Below are 16,383 nucleotides of genomic sequence, written 5' to 3'. Positions count from 1 at the left end.
GGGAGGGGATTGGGGGGCGAGGAGGGAGAAGGGGGACGAACTGAGGATGAGATGGCTGGATGGCATCACTGACTCGATGGACATGAGTCTGAGTGAACTCCGGGAGTTGGTGATGGACAGGGAGGCCTGGCGTGCTGCGATTCATGGGGTTGCAAGGAGTCAGACACGACTGAGCGACTGATCTGATCTGATCTTGCTTTCATATTGTTGAATTTAAAATTTCTTGATGTATTTTACAAAGAAGACCGATATTAGATTCATGTTTTGCAAAAACTTTTGTCTCAGTCTGTGGCTCTGCTTTCCATTTTATTAACATTGTCCTTTACAGAGGAAAAGTGTTTTTAATGAATTCTCAGCCAGTTGACACACCTTTTTTCTTTTTTCTTTTTCCTGATAATGCTTTTAGTGTTGTATCTAAGACATCATTACCAGGTCAAGGACTGCCTAGATTTTCCCTCTAGAACGTTACGCTTTTACATTTTACATTTAAGAGAGTGAACCACTTTGAGTTAATATTTCTCAAAGTTACAAGTGTTGTGTCTAGGTTCTTTCTTCTTTTTTTCTCCTTATATAGACGTCAAGTTCCAGCACCATTGGTTGAAAACATTGTCCTTTTCCCATTGAATTGCCTTTGCTCCCTTGCCAGAGACCAGTTGATTGTATCTGTGTGAGTCTGCTTCTTGGTTCTCTAATGTTTCATTGGTTTATGTTTTCTCATCCATTGTTGGCTGTGGCTATATACAGTAAGTTTTGTGTTGGGACATGACAACTTTCTGAGTTTTTCTTTTTCAGTATTTTAAATAGCTGTGAAAAGAAGAGAAGCGAAAAGCAAAGGATAAAAAGGAAAGATATAAACATCTGAATGCAGAGCTCCAAAGAATAGCAAGAAGAGATAAGAAAGCCTTCCTCAGCGATCAGTGCAAAGAAATAGAGGAAAACAAGAGAATGGGAAAGACTAGAGATCTCTTCAAGAAAATCAGAGATACCAACGGAACACTTCATGCAAAAATGGGCTCGATAAAGGACAGAAATGGTATGGACCTAACAGAAGCAGAAGATATTAAGAAGAGATGGCAAGAATACACAGAAGAACTGTACAAAAAAGATCTTCATGACCCAGATAATCACGATGCTGTGATCACTGATCTAGAGCCGGACATCCTGGAATGTGAAGTCAAGTGGGCCTTAGAAAGCATCACCACAAACAAAGCTAGTGGAGGTGGTAGAATTCCAGTTGAGCTATTTCAAATCCTGAAAGATGATGCTGTGAAAGTGCTGCACTCAGTATGCCAGCAAATTTGGAAAACTCAGCAGTGGCCACAGGACTGGAAAAAGTCAGTTTTCATTGCAATGCCAAAGAAAGGCAATGCCAAAGAACACTCAAACTACCGCACAATTGCACTCATCTCACATGCTAGTAAAGCAGTGCTCAAAATTCTCTAGGCCAGGCTTCAGCAATACGTGAACCGTGAACTTCCTGATGTTCAAGCTGGTTTTAGAAAAGGCAGAGGAACCAGAGATCAAATTGCTGACATCCGCTGGATCATGGAAAAAATAAGAGAGTTCCAGAAAAACATCTATTTCTGTTTTATTGACTATGACAAAACCTTTGACTGTGTGGATCACAATAAACTGTGGAAAATTCTGAAAGAGATGGGAATACCAGAGCACCTGATCTGCCTCTTGAGAAATTTGTATGCAGGTCAGGAAGCAACAGTTAGAACTGGACATGAAACAACAGACTGGTTCCAAATAGGAAAAGGAGTACGTCAAGGCTGTATATTGTCACCCTGTTTATTTAACTTATATGCAGAGTACATCATGTGAAACGCAGGTTTGGAAGAAGCACAAGCTGGAATCAAGATTGCCGGGAGAAATATCAATAACCACAGATATGCAGATGACACCACGCTTATGGCAGAAAGTGAAGAGGAACTCAAAAGCCTCTGGATGAAAGTGAAAGTGGAGAGTGAAAAAGTTGGCTTAAAGCTCAACATTCAGAAAACGAAGATCACGGCATCTGGTCCCATCACTTCATGGCAAATAGATGGGGAAACAGTGGAAACAGTGTCAGACTTTATTTTTTGTGGCTCCAAAATCACTGCAGATGGTGACTGCAGCCATGAAATTAAAAGACGCTTATTCCTTGGAAGGAAAGTTATGACCAACCTAGATAGCATATTCAAAAGCAGAGACATTACTTTGCCAACAGAGGTTCATCTAGTCAAGGCTCTGGTTTTTCCTGTGTTCATGTATGGATGTGAGAGTTGGACTGTGAAGAAGGCTGAGCACCGAAGAATTGATGCTTTTGAAGTGTGGTGTTGGAGAAGACTGTTGAGAGTCCCTTGGACTGCAAGGAGATCCAACCAGTCCATTCTGAAGGAGATCAGCCCTGGGATTTCTTTGGAAGGAATGATGCTAAAGCTGAAACTCCAGTACTTTGGCCACCTCATGCAAAGAGTTGACTCATTGGAAGAGACTCTGATGCTGGGAGGGATTGGGGGCGAGAGGAGAAGGGGATGACAGAGGATGAGATGGCTGGATGGCATCACTGAGTCAATGGACTCATGAGTCTGAGTGAACTCCGGGAGTTGGTGATGGACAGGGAGGCCTGGCGTGCTGTGATTCATGGGGTCGCAAAGAGTTGGACACGACTGAGTGACTGATTTGATCTGATTGGCTACTTGGAGCCTTTTGCCTTTCCATTATCACTTTTAGGATTAGCTTGTTGACATTCATAAAATAAATGTGCTGTGATTTTCCTTGGGGTTGGTCGCACTGACTCTTAAGATCAAGTTAGAAAAAACTGATTTGTGAGGGTGGTTCCAGTCACAGGTCTGGCTGCCCTGGCTAGCAGCCTCCAGAAGTCATCTCATTAACATAACAAAGCTTCCTTGGTCTGTCACTTAGGAAATTCCACAGGCCAAGTACAGCGTACCTGTACTGGTTCATGGTCTGAGGACTGGGGACTCCTGGCTTAAAGAATCTAAAAAGTTTTTCTCCTTCACAGCACGGCTTAGGATGAGTATGCATCTCTGCCCCTGGTAGCCTTCAAGGATGTCCACTTCCTTCTATTCCTTTCTCCGTGCCACACAGGGCATTGTCCTCATCTGCTGGCTCAGAGCTGGGCAGCCAGCACTCAGAGGTCTTAGCAAACCCACTGCCCTGAGGGTCTTGGTCTGGAAGGGACATGTGTCGCTTCCATTCAGGTTCCCTTGGTAAGAATCCACCACCCAGGAACTTATGTCTTTCATGCTCATCTTTCATGCTCATCAGATACAGCCCTCAGGTCAGTATCTCTAATCATTTTGAATGTCTGAAACATGTACTCTGGTAGATTGCTCCAGAGCTCAAGAGGATAATATCACCAGTGAAAATGTTAGTCATCCAGTCGTGTCCGACTCTTTGCAGTCCCACGGACTGTAGCCCACTGGGTTCTTCTGTCCATGGGATTCTCCAGGCAAGAATACTGGAGTGGGTAGCCGTTTCCTTCTCCAGGGGATCTTCCCAACCCAGGGATTGAACCAGGGTCTCCAGCATTGCAGGTGAGGTCTTTACCATTTGAGCCACCAGGGAAGCCTAATCACCAGAGTTGTGCTTATTGACAGTAAAGTTGGGGCCCTTTTACTTGAAAGTCAGCCTTAACTGAAGACTTATAATTTATTTCTTGGAGTATTGTTAGTGTGTTATCCTGTTTTTCTTGGTGTAAAGCCTTGCTGTCAAGAAGTCTGATGATCTGATTTTATTTTCTTATGTCTTTTTTTTCTAGATGCTGGAAAGATTTTTTTTTTACTTCAAGTCCAGGTGTTATCTTTTGAACATCTTAAAATGATATACAGTCTTCTGTTTGTGGCTATTTGCTGGATTTGTTTGGCTTGTAGTAAAGTACAGTCAGAATTAATCAGATTCTTGTTTGGAGACGGCTTGTAAAGAGTCTATTTCCTAGAGCTGAAACTGTGAGCAGGCTGTCTGACTTCTCTGGATCTCATTTCCGTCACCCAAAATATTGGGAGGGAGGCAGAGAATAATAGTGCTGTATCTGTTAGGGTTACTATGAGGAATGAAAGTGAAAAGTGAAAGTGAAGTCAGTCGTGTCTGACTCTTTGTGACCCCATGGACTGCAGCCTACCAGGCTCCTCTGTCCATGGGATTTTCCAGGCAAGAATACTGGAGTGGGGTGCCATTTCCTTCTCCAGGGGGTCTTCCCGACACAGGGATCTCCCACATTGCAGACAGACGCTTTACCCTCTAAGCCACCGGGGAAGCCCTATTCCTACTGTGATGAATAAATGAGGTAATAAAATTCTTAGAACCATGGCAGCACATGTTAAGTGTTTGATAAACATTCTTGTCATGACTACTTTATTTTAACATTTTTGATTCTTATAAGTGGTGATTCAGTGCCCAGCATAACATATTGATATAGGAGGTATGGTGGCTCAGTCAGAGAAAGGATCTGCTTGTAATGCAGGAGAACCAGATTCGATCCCTGGGTCGGGAAGATCCCCTGGAGAAGGAAATGGCAACCCACTCCAGTGTTCTTGCCTGGAGAATCCCATGGACTGAGAAGCCTGAGGAAAACCTTCCAACATTTCCTTTTTAATGGGAGTTTGTAATCAGCTTACCTCCTTAAGGTGCTGCTAATCTGCCTGTATCACAGGTTTTTGTTTTTTTGAGATGAACAAAGGAAATTTATTTTATTTATTTTTAAAATTTTTAAATATTTGTTGGAGTACAGTTACTTTACCATGATGTGTTAGTTTCTGCAGTGTAGCAAAGTGAATCAGCTGTGTGTATACATACATCCCCTCCCTGTAGGACTCCCTTCCCATTCCAGTCACCACAGAGCCCTGAGTAGGGCACCCTGTGCTACACGGTAGGTTCTCATTCGATGTCTTGTGTTTACATAGTGTCAGTAGTGTGTGCGTGTCGGTCCCACTCTCCCAGTTCCTCCCACCCCGCTTCCCTTTGCTGTCCATACGTTTGTTTCTCTCTTTGTGACTCACCTCACTCTGTATGATAATCTCTAGGTCCATTCACATCGCTACAGATGAGCCACTTGCATTCCTTCCTATGGCTAATACACGGCGGAACAACCTAAATGTCCATCCGTGGAAGAATGGATAAAGATGCGGCGTGTATACACAATGTGTCATAGGTTTTTGTTACCTCCCCTTATTATAGACCTCCCTGGTGGCTCAGACAGTGAAGCGTCTGCCTACAATGCAGGAGACCTGCGTTCGATCCCTGGGTCGGGAAGATCCTCTGGAGAAGGAAATGGCAACCCACTCCAGTATTCTTGCCTGGAAAATCCCATGGACGGAGGAGCCTGGTGGGCTACAGTCTGTGGGGTTGCAAAGAGTCGGACACGACTGAGCGACTTCACTTTCACTTTTCCTATTATAGAGTAAACTCCTTGAGGACAGTAACTATGTCTTCACGCATTTTCCATCTCTGTCAACACCAACCTAATACAGTGCCTTGCAAACAGTTCGTAATTCATAGAGCATTTATTCCTATCACCCTACACATCCCCTGAGAGCAATAAATATCTGTGTACTTGTATTTTCCTCTTTAATTCTCCTGGGCATTTTTGAATTTAAAGTTTTTCTTTGTTCCTGAAGGAGAGACTGTAAGGTGATGTGTTTGGACGGGAAGGCTGTTGGCTCTGCCTTGTCAGTATCACAGTGCTCTGGGTCTAGCATCTTTTGACTTAATGTCCCTGTAGACACTGAAGCCTCAGTCAGTGACCATCTTATGGGGATTCTCAGTACATGTGAATTCTCTGCTCTTATTTATGTATAGAACGAGATGTCACATTTTAAAAATCATCAGATAAATTGCTTTCTGTTGAGTGAAAAAGCAAGTCATTGTGGTTGAGGGACCCTTTATCTGTAAATAGGACTCAGTCATGAAACCAGTTTTGAAAACTTGATACAAAAACACTTCTACCTCACCACAGTATTTAGTTGTGAAGTCAAGGAAAGCTTTTATACCATGGATTTTTTTTTTTCCTGAAGTTTTAAATTATGAACAAAATTCAAAGGAATACTTTTTAGGATTCTGGGCGTGTGGATGAATATGATATTTATACTATATCTTGGTATCAAATATTTTATTGTCTGTCTTCACTTAAATATATCATCAGAAGCTGCATATTTAAGAGGATCTGAACCTGCATCCTTCTGCCAGGGGTGAAATAACGTTAGCATGTGACACGGGCAGGTGTTTAAATCACACATTGTGGAGACTTGGGACCCAAAGTGGTCAGAACAGCCTTTTGGACCATCCTGTATTTTCAGTTCAAATGAATTCTTCTTTTCCGTCAACCACTTTGGGAGGAATTGAATGAATAGAGCGTCCTGTTTGCAGTGTAATCTACAGAGTTGCACTGAATTTGAAGGGTGTCCCCCTGGAATTGTAAAACAAGTCAAAAGTGACCCTCTCTGAGCATCTCAGGGAGGGTACAGCTGTTCTCCCAATGCAGTATTTGATCCCTCAAGAGTCGTCGCAAAGGGGTAGACTATTTGTCTTCTGATGGTAGCTGTATTTTTCTGATTGCTTCCATGGGGAATGCAGCCGGTGAAATGAGCTGATAGTTACAGTCCAGTTTTTGGTGACCAGTGTTCCAGAATTGTTCATTGGGAACCAGCCAGTGAAGGCCGCTCAGTTGTGCCTAACTCTTTGCGACCCCATGAACTATACAGTCCGTGGATTTCTCCACGCCAAAATACTGGAGTGGGTAGCCGTTCCCCTTCACCAGGGGATCTTCCCAACCCAGGGATTGAACCCAGATCTCCCGTGTTGGGGTCGAATTCTTTACCAACTGAGCCACCACGGAAGCCCTCTAAGAATATTGGAGTGGTTAGCCTATCCCTTCTCCAGCGGCTCTTCCTGACCCAGGAATCGAACCAGGGTCTTGCACACTGCAGGTGGATTCGTTACCAGCTCAGCTATCGAGAGGCCCAGTTCTGGCCTTCGACAGGGTGGCAGAAACTTTCAAGTCCCGAGTCACTGCGTGTGTTTCCAAGTATTCCCGTTAGGCTGTGTTTTTTCCTCTGGATATAAATGTCATTCTGTGAAGCTGGAACTTTTTAAACCTTTCTGAAGTGCCACCAGAGGAATAATTTGCTTCTGATTTGCCAGACTGAAAGCTGGAGAGGCAGTTTCCGGTGTGGCTCATCTCTGTGATTTGTTGGATTGTTTTGAAAGCAGGTCTGCCATGTCGTCATCTGGTGCTGTAGATTTCATCCTGCTTCTATTTCTCTTATGCTGTCTACCGGATGATGAAGGGAAAAAAGCTGAACCTATTTGAAATAATATCTGCTTCCATGCATTATCCAGACATGATGATTCTTTTCTAGGAGTGTTGGCTAGTCCTTTGATGGTTCTGAATGTAGTCCATTATAATGCTGGCTGGCCCACCCAGTCCTGGACCTTCCCGGTTTTTCATTTCTGTGCTCAGATAAGGCTAGAACTGCTTCCGTAAGCTCCAACTTCTGTCTGTCTTCCAAGTCCAGTTCTATATTCTCTGTTGCCTAAATTGAGGGGCTGTGTGGCTTATCATTCAAACCAGGACAGTTTTGAGAGGGACACTGGGTGTAATCCAGGACTGTCCCAGTCTAATGAGGATGCATGCTTGACATTGCTGCTGCTTTTTATGTTTTATTTCTTTTGCTTATTTCTTTTTATTTAAAATTTTTTTATTGTGGTATAGTTGCTTTATAGTATTGTCTTAGTTTCTACTGGACAGCAAAGTGAATCAGCTATATGTATACATATATCCCCTTTTTTTATTTTATTTTTCTTTCCATTTAGATCAACACAGAGCACTGAGTACAGTTCCCTGAGCTATGTACCATGTATAAAATAGTATACTGTGTATAAAACGGTATACTATGTATGAAATACTTGTCTGTTTTGTACATAATAGCGAATGCATGTCAATCCTAATCTCCCATTCATTCCACCCTGCCTCTCCCCCTTGGTGTCCATACGTGCGTTCTCTACATCTGACATTACTTCTCGGAGATCTCCAGGGAAGACACCACTGCCATGCTGAACATGCCTGGTGAATGTCCAGTCCGTGAGTGCCTGAATGGGTCTCTGATGGAAGTTACTGAAACAGCCAGTTTTTCTTTAATCATTTAGCACTTTCTGGCTGATTCCATCCTTGGCCGGAGAATAAACCATCATCAGTCACACACACAGCACCAGCTATCTCACCCTTCTCCACCCCCTTCACCTTCAGACAGCCCTCTACCCACGATTTTCTTCCCCACACGTTCATTTTGGCCTGAGACAGTGTTCACCCACATACCATTTCTTTTTTTTTTGTTTTTAATTTGCTCTTGTTTGTTTCTATTTTATATTGGCGTATATTGGAGTTGATTTACAAAGGTGTGAGTTTCAGGTGTACAGCAAAGTGATTCAGTTATACATATATATAGCCCTCCGCTCTTATTTGGATCCTTTTCCCATATAGGTCATTACAGAGTATTGAATAGAGTTCCCTGTGCTATATAGTAGGTCCATATTAGTTGTCATTTTATAGTAGTAGTATGTATATAATCAGTCCCAGTCCCCCAGTATATTCCTTTCCTACCCACATACCATTTCTAAAGGCTAGAGACAGAATGAGAGCCAGGGCACGGCAGCGTTAACTGTATGCCAGCACATTTTCTCAGTTATTTAGTTGACTTATGGAAGTCTATTCTACTTTGAAAATGCCTGGGCAAAACAGGGCTCAGTATTGCTTTAGGACCTTTAATAACAGTTTGTCGTCACTGTTCTGCTGCCACTGCTTCCGGACAGTGTATGACTAGCAGGGCCTGAAGCTAGGCTACTCCTGCCCTGGAAGATTTCCTAGTGTGTGAGTAAGTAGCAGGGCAGGGCAGTGGGGAGACCTGATTCCATTTTGCCCACGTGATTGACTAGGGTGGCTTTTGTACTTTTAAATAACCCATTCTATTTTGGTAGACCTTTTCTCCCTTCTTTTTAACCAGTGCAGTGTCAGTATAAGATCCACAACAGACTCTGCATGGCCAAGTGGAGGGGAGTGGCAGCTGCTTGAATATATGTCTGGCTCTTTGGTCTTTGCCTGTCACAGGCTTTGTGATTGATTCTGAGATTTCAATTCTGTCCAACTTAACAGCCCTCCCAGCAGACCCAGCCCAGAGTCTTTTGTTGCCCTAAATATTTCCTCAAAGGTCTTTTATTAACTTTGCCTTTTCTATTCTTATTTTTCTCCTTCTTATTTAATATGTAGCCCTGTAGCAATAATGAGAAAGAAAAATACATCTATTAATAGTAATGTGATCAGGTGAAACAACACATACATTTCTCTATTAAAAAAAAAAGAACTTTCAAACTTCATTTTCTCTCCTGCTAAATGCTTGTATAATAGAAAAGACAATGAAAGGGTTGAAAAAACCCAACTTTCTCTTATTAAATCTTTCATTATGAATGTTAGCTGGGAGAAGAGCAAAGTTTTTTTCTTCTTAATTAAGGTAGTTGTGATATTTTAGGAAAAATTAAGGCAGGATATTGGATTATCAGGGTCTTTTTTTGGCAAGCAGAATTATTTCTGTGACACTCAGACAAAGTATTTGCTTAGTGTGAGTGTCTGCCAGTTTTGGTTTGCACCATCTTTGTTGGTTTTAAAATCCCTAATTTTATCTTGCATGTGGTCACTTGTAATTCACCTCTTTTGCATTTAGGCATCACTGTATTATAAGTGGAAGTGCAATTTCTTGGAAGGGTTTTTTTCCCCTTTCCATCTTCCTAAGGGGAATATAGACATGATGGCTAAGCTTAGGCAGCCCCTTTGGACTGTGAGGTGGGATTCACGCATTGGGAATGGCTGGGCAGCAAGAAACCAGAAACTCTGTACTACCCATGTATAAGTGAGAGAAACTCTGGTGTAACTCCTGTTATTTCCAGTTTGTTCTCATATGACTCTGGCTACTGTCTCAACTTACATATCTTTCAATCTATTTTTTCTGGTTTTATGTGAATGCTGCTCTTGGAGATTTTTTGTTTTCATATCAGACTATATGCCTCAGAGATAAAGGAATGCTATATCTAGTGGACAGGAACAATCTTAACTCTTATAGCTGTGTGCAAGATGCTATGCAGTGTCTAAAATCTAGCTTCACATGTTAGAAATGATCATGGTAATGCTTTTAAAATTGTAAAATATCTCCTTTGCTTTGCCTTTCTCTTCTTCATTCTCTAAAGATTCAATCCTAAAGTCAGTAAGTGCAACAGAAAAAGAGACACATTCAAGCTTTGGGGGTAGGAGGGTGGCGGTGGGCATGGTGGTCCAGAGCCAGGTATGGAACCACGAGTGCGGTGAGGAGAGCATCTGTGCAGGGTAGGGAGCCTGGCTTGGGGGGTCTGAGCCCGAGTGGGATCAGGTTGAGGTAGGTAGGCGAGCAGGTGAGGAGGTTGAGTTGGACAGATGTCCAGCTAGGAAGAAAGGGCGTGGGGTGATGGATTACTACATTAATACATAGGTTGCATAGTTGAAAGAACCCAGAAGGTTCCGCAGAGCCCACTCACCCAGGGAGTTTATAAAGGCACAGGACATAGCTTAGCAGGGATCAGAAAGCACAGGCGACCATAGGGGCCCCAGGGGCTTACTGGCGCAGTCCACCACCCTTCCCTGCCTCAGGGGCGTTTCTTAGTTGCTTAGGACATACTTTGTCTCCAGATGTGAACTTTCTAGACATATCTGAGTAGTCCGGGTGTTGAGAATGCTTGGACTGAAATCTCTAGCACGGTCTTTTGTGTGCGACTGGTCAGCCATCTGCAGCCAAGTGTAAGCCAATGACCTGCATATCCCTGGATGTGTGAACAAGCTGGTCCTAGAGCCTCCAAGGTCTCTGCTGCTTTGAACAGAACATGACACATCTCGAGCTTGCCTACTCATCTTGACTTTGACTCAGTGTCCCTGCAGGTCAGCATAGAGCTGTTCACACCCAGATGTGAGATAACCGCGCTTCGTGCAGTTACATGTAGGGGTACTGACTGCATACGTAAGTAGCTTAAAGATAAGGGAAGCCAGAGTTCTCACTGTTAGGGAACTACAAACAGGAAAGGGAGAACACTAGAATGAACCATGCAGGGTTGTATTGAAATTGATCTATTGGTGTAAACTTGGGATTTTCAATAATATAGTGAAATCTGCAGAGATGTGTGTGTATTCTCTAATTCCATCACCTGAGAATACTGAGACCTCAAATAACAATGAGCACATCTAGGGCCCAGATTTTGGCTTCTAAGTACCATTTTCTGCACACAAAAAAGAAGCAAAGCTCACTGGAGAAATGCTGATGGATTCCAGGCCTGTGACAGTAAAAAGTGCAAGATGAGTTTGACTGTCTCATGCCAAAGAGTAGAAGTACTCAGCAAGTGAGGGGGACGCAGCCAGCTTGGATGGGGGATTCGCACCAGCCACATCAGCGACCATCGTAATCTGAACAAATGATGGTAACCCGTTGACTGAGATGGGAAACCACAAAGCCATACAAATGGAAGTAAAATGAATTTGTGATTTCTCCACGGCAGCCTCATGGATGTTAGACTGGATGATTCTTTCTTGGGTGGGCTGCCTGGTGCATTTGTAGGATGTTTAGCAGCATCCCTGGGCCCTAGACGCCACTGCTTAGATCAGTGTTCAGCACCAGTGGTGCCTCAGATGATAAAGAATTCGCCTGCCATGCAGGAGACCTGGGTTCGATCCCTGAGTTGGGAAGATTCCCCTGGAGAAGGAAATGACAACCCATTCCAGTATTCTTGCCCAGAGAATTCCATGGACAGAAGAGCCTGGTGGGTGCAGTCCATGGGGTCACCAAGAGCCAGACACAACTGAGCAACTAACACTAATGCAACAGAAATACAAGGTGTGTCACATAGGAAGGTTTAGAGTTTCTAGTGGTCATAGTTGGTAGAATCAAAAGAGCCTCCAGACATGGCCTAATGCTCCACGAGGATCAAAATTGCCCCAGTTGGGGACCACGGAACACATGTGGGACAGGATTGTTATGTAGTTTAGGTATCCTTGCTCCTACTCCCCTTAGAAAATGCTAATTACAAGGGCAAAGGGTAACTTTACAGTGGAGAAGCCTGGCAGACTCAAGTGATCGAGGGAAGGTCACGGTAATGGAACGGATTGAAATCTGTGCCAGCTGATAGGATGCAGTGAGAAGACGATGGCATTTCCCCAGGATTCCTGCTGATGGTGCAAACGTGAGCTAATCAGGAATACACAAAGGTCACAGTGCTCTGTGGTGACTCATCTGAAGAAGAGGAGATACATGTGTATGTACAGTTGATTCACTTTGTTGTACAGCAGAAACTAACACGACACTGTAAAGCAGCTAGACTCCAATGAAAATTAAAGGACAAAACCACACGCAAGACATAATACAAAATACCTTGGCCTGTGTGCTTCACAATCTCCGTGGTCTTGAAAGTCAAGGAAACCGTGATCCAGGCTAAGAGGTGACTTGACGAGGCCTGGCAGCTACGTACATTGTGGATTCTAAACTGGATCCATCTCTGTTAAAGAACTGTTTGGGACATTTGGTGAAACTGGGGTGGCTGAGGGCTGAGGATCAGATGATAATGATGTACTGTGCAGGGGAATATCTTTGTAGGAATACCCTAAATTTTATGGGACATAAAGTTTATGAGTCAGGACAGAGACATGGGTCTTTGTATTGTACTTTGAACTTTTCTGTAACTTTGTGATAGTTTGAACAAAAGAAAAATGCTTAGAAGTTGCAGTCGGGGTGATGCATATTTTTTTCAAGGATCAGATCAGATCAGATCAGTCTCTCAGTCGTGTCCCACTCTTTGCGACCCCATGAATCGCAGCACGCCAGGCCTCCCTGTCCATCACCAACTCCCGGAGTTCACTCAGACTCATGTCCATCGAGTCAGTGATGCCATCCAGCCATCTCATCCTCAGTCGTCCCCTTCTCCTCCTGCCCCCAATCCCTCCCAGCATCAGAGTCTTTTCCAATGAGTCAACTCTTCGCATGAGGTGGCCAAAGTACTGGAGTTTCAGCTTTAGCATCATTCCTTCCAAAGAAATCCCAGGGCTGATCTCCTTCAGAATGGACTGGTTGGATCTCCTTGCAGTCCAAGGGACTCTCAAGAGTCTTCTCCAACACCACAGTTCAAAAGCATCAATTCTTCAGCACTCAGCCTTCTTCACAGTCCGACTCTCACATCCATACATGTACTGGGTTCCAATCCTGAGACTGTTCTTGAGAAAAAATATTTGTCTTAGCGTTTCTTGAAGGGAAAAAAACTGTCGCATTAAAATAAGGTTCATATAAAAAGAATATTGGAAAAATTTCTAATATGTTTCTTCACAAATATATATTTCACATTTAAAACTTTAATATATATTAAGTACACTAATTAGTATAAATAGTATATAATCATTTAGATTTATACATATAAATATACAATTTAATATGTATAAATAATAAAAGGTAAATGTATATAATTTACATATGTAAATTTAACAAATAATAAATATATGGGTGTATACATATTATGTCAGTAAGTATATATACACACACACACACACACACACACATATGTATATACAGAGAGAGAGAGCTTGCTGACGACAAAGTGAAGTTTTAGAACCCAAAGTTGAGGTCACTTTTTAACCCTCACTGGCTTTTTTCTTTTTTTGGTGAATTTGTATACATATTTTCTTTGTTGGTACTTGGAAAACCCTTTTTCTTTTCTTTTTTAAAGGCAAATCTAGTCTTTTTCAGCAGTTTAAGCTTCCATGATCATATTTGAAACTGGTGAGCCATCTGCTGCTTCTTTGAAATGTCAACCACACTTGAGAGGAACACGTGGAGGGCTTTTCCTCTGGTCATCGAGAGCATGTAGGAACATTTCGGGGTTGACAGTGACTCGAGCAGCAGTGGTCCGTCTGTGTTGACGGGCTGGTTTTCTAAGCATGGGCTGGGGAAGGTTGTTCCTCCCAGATCTCCTGATGGTTCCCTTAGTGAGATGGATTGTTGAGGCTGGACCAGCGCTCCAGGTCGCCGAGCAGAGCTCACTGGCCCTTGTCCTGTTTGTTCCTGTGACGTTAATGCCGTTAGTGCTAAAATTCCATTAGCGCTAACTCGCTGTTCTAATTGCACCATTTATTGTGTGGCTTTTCCTCATGCGGTTTGACATTGAACAGACAGCCTTCTGTGAATCCCTGCGTCTATTTTTGTGAGTGGTAACACTCCAACCTGTCAAAAGAACTTAGCAGGTCACCTTGCAGGAACGTGAGTGTAATTTGGGTACATTAACTGTGTTTTTTTCTTTTCTTTTCCAGTCACCCTGTCCCACATCACACAGCTGGTCCTCAGCCACAACAAGCTAACAAGTGAGTCAACCATTGCTGTCCTCTGTTCACAATTTCTGACTTGTAGGTAACGTGGCGGAACTGCTAATTCTTCTGTTTTCCTCGACAGTAATGACAAATGATTTTTTGGGCAAAGTGAAAGGGTACTGAGATGGCACTAAGATATCTGAGTGTACTGTCTTCCTGTATTTTGTAGTTTTCTCTGTTTTGAGGATTTTTTCCTCAATTTTTCATGTATATAAATTGAAGGAAGACAGGACATTGTTCCTCCGATAATGGTCCCCTTTGGGCATGCAAACTGCTGCAGTGACCTGAAATGCTGAGACTTCCGTTATTATTTTATGGGAAAAGAGAAGTTTATGAAAAAACTGTTGGAGGACTTCCTTGGTGGTTCAGTGATTAACACTTTATCTTCCAATGCAGGGGTGTGGGATTGACCCCTGGTCGGGAGCCAGATCCCACTTGTCTCATGGCCAAAAAACCAAACCATAAAATAAATAATATTGTAAAAAATTCAGTAAAGACTTTTTAAAAAGTGATCCACAACAAAAAGAAAATCTTGTTTTAAAGTTGAATTTTTTCAGAGCAAAACATTGTTAGCTTTCATTTCTACTTTCTCCTCAAAAGGGGAAAATGTCATTATTGATATACTTTCTTTCCCTGCTTGATGGCGGCGGGTGGGGAGCATAAAATTGTAGAAGTGATAGAAATTTACATCTGCGTTTTTCAAGTTCTTGAGTCTGATTTCCAGGGAAAATTGTCCCAGGCATTGGGAGTGGTACAGTTAATGTATAGAAGGTTTCACACCTCTTGGTAAAGTGTAATCTTGTGTGACTAACGTGGGCCGTTTTATTCTTAGAGCTGTGGCTTAAAAGGTGTTAATGACGGGGCCCGCTGTCCTGTCTCATGTCTGATTGTGTGTCTTTGTGCTTGCTGTATTTCCTGCAGACTTGAATGCTTTTCTGATCCTGTGGCAAGAATTTGTGTGAGTTCGGCGAAACAGAGCAGAATGTGATGTTGAGGGACTTGTGTCGTGAATTTATGTGTGTGTTGCATTATATACAGCTTGAAGCAATGTCACAGAGCTGTTGATTATGGAGAATTAAGAGTGGCAGTGAGGGCCCCTCGTGAGCAGGAGACAGGCAGATCAGTTCGTTTTTAGCCAGAAGCGAGGGCAGAGTGACACCACGGTCACGTTGGGTATTGGGAGCCCCGGCAGCTGACAGTGAGGGTGACAAGTCACGTGTGATCATTGCTGTAACAGGTAATATGCTGCTGCTTTCATTGTTTTTGTAGCGAATGGTCCTGCTCTCTCTCCGCTGAGACCCTAATCCCAGTTCTGAGGGGATTTGAAGTGTGTTTTGAAGGTGGACTGCACGATCCCTAAATTCCCCCAGATTTGGTGAGCAGAAATTTCTGGTGCTCTCTCTGTCGTGTAGTTCATGAAAATATTTCCTACTTGCCACGTTTACCACTGGTGTTCAATCCTGCATCATCATCAGAGGGAAAAACAGTTTCCACTGAAAAAGGAAGCCAAACCTGTTTTGTTCCCATTATACCATTAATTGATTGGTTCCTTAAAAAGTCTTATGGACAGTCATAGTTTTTCTTTTTATATGTCCATAACGAAATCTCCAGGATCAGGGTGTTAGTTTCTCTTTCTAGACGTGCAGGATGAGATTAATTTAGGGAGGCATAAACAGAGGTAAGTTGTGTCTGCTATTAAAGAGGTTTGCTGTGGATCCAAACTTTTTCTCCTCTTTCTCCCCCCCCTCCCCCTTTTCCCCCCTTTTTTCCCATTTGAGACACTCTTGACCTAATCCAATAAGCTCTAATTAATCGTCTTGGTAAATTCTGTTTCAAGCCATTGTGAGTGGTGTCAGTGACGCCCGATCTGTTTCACTAAGGTCAAATTAGCATCTTTTACTATTTTTCTGGCATTTAAATGAATGGCTTCGCTATGGTTTTTCCAGTGTTTATAGTAAATATGT

General features: G+C 42.8%; 1 protein-coding gene across 2 annotated transcripts in view; it reads left to right on the top strand.

Moving 5' to 3' along the window:
* RSU1 (Ras suppressor protein 1) overlaps window positions 1-16,383 on the top strand; it is a 201,530-nt gene that overhangs the window by 13,129 nt on the left and 172,018 nt on the right. For both annotated transcript variants that reach the window (XM_010859972.1, XM_010859973.1), the window contains exon 3: window positions 14,363-14,413. In XM_010859972.1, the coding sequence (XP_010858274.1) occupies window positions 14,363-14,413 (51 nt within the window). The remainder of the gene's footprint in view (window positions 1-14,362; window positions 14,414-16,383) is intronic.

The sequence above is a fragment of the Bison bison genome, unplaced genomic scaffold, assembly GCF_000754665.1.
Source record: "Bison bison bison isolate TAMUID 2011002044 unplaced genomic scaffold, Bison_UMD1.0 scf7180017864461, whole genome shotgun sequence".
In the NCBI taxonomy this organism is placed as follows: domain Eukaryota; kingdom Metazoa; phylum Chordata; class Mammalia; order Artiodactyla; family Bovidae; genus Bison; species Bison bison.
Note: the sequence above shows the minus strand (reverse complement) of the source record. Positions and strands in the feature narration are given on the sequence as shown.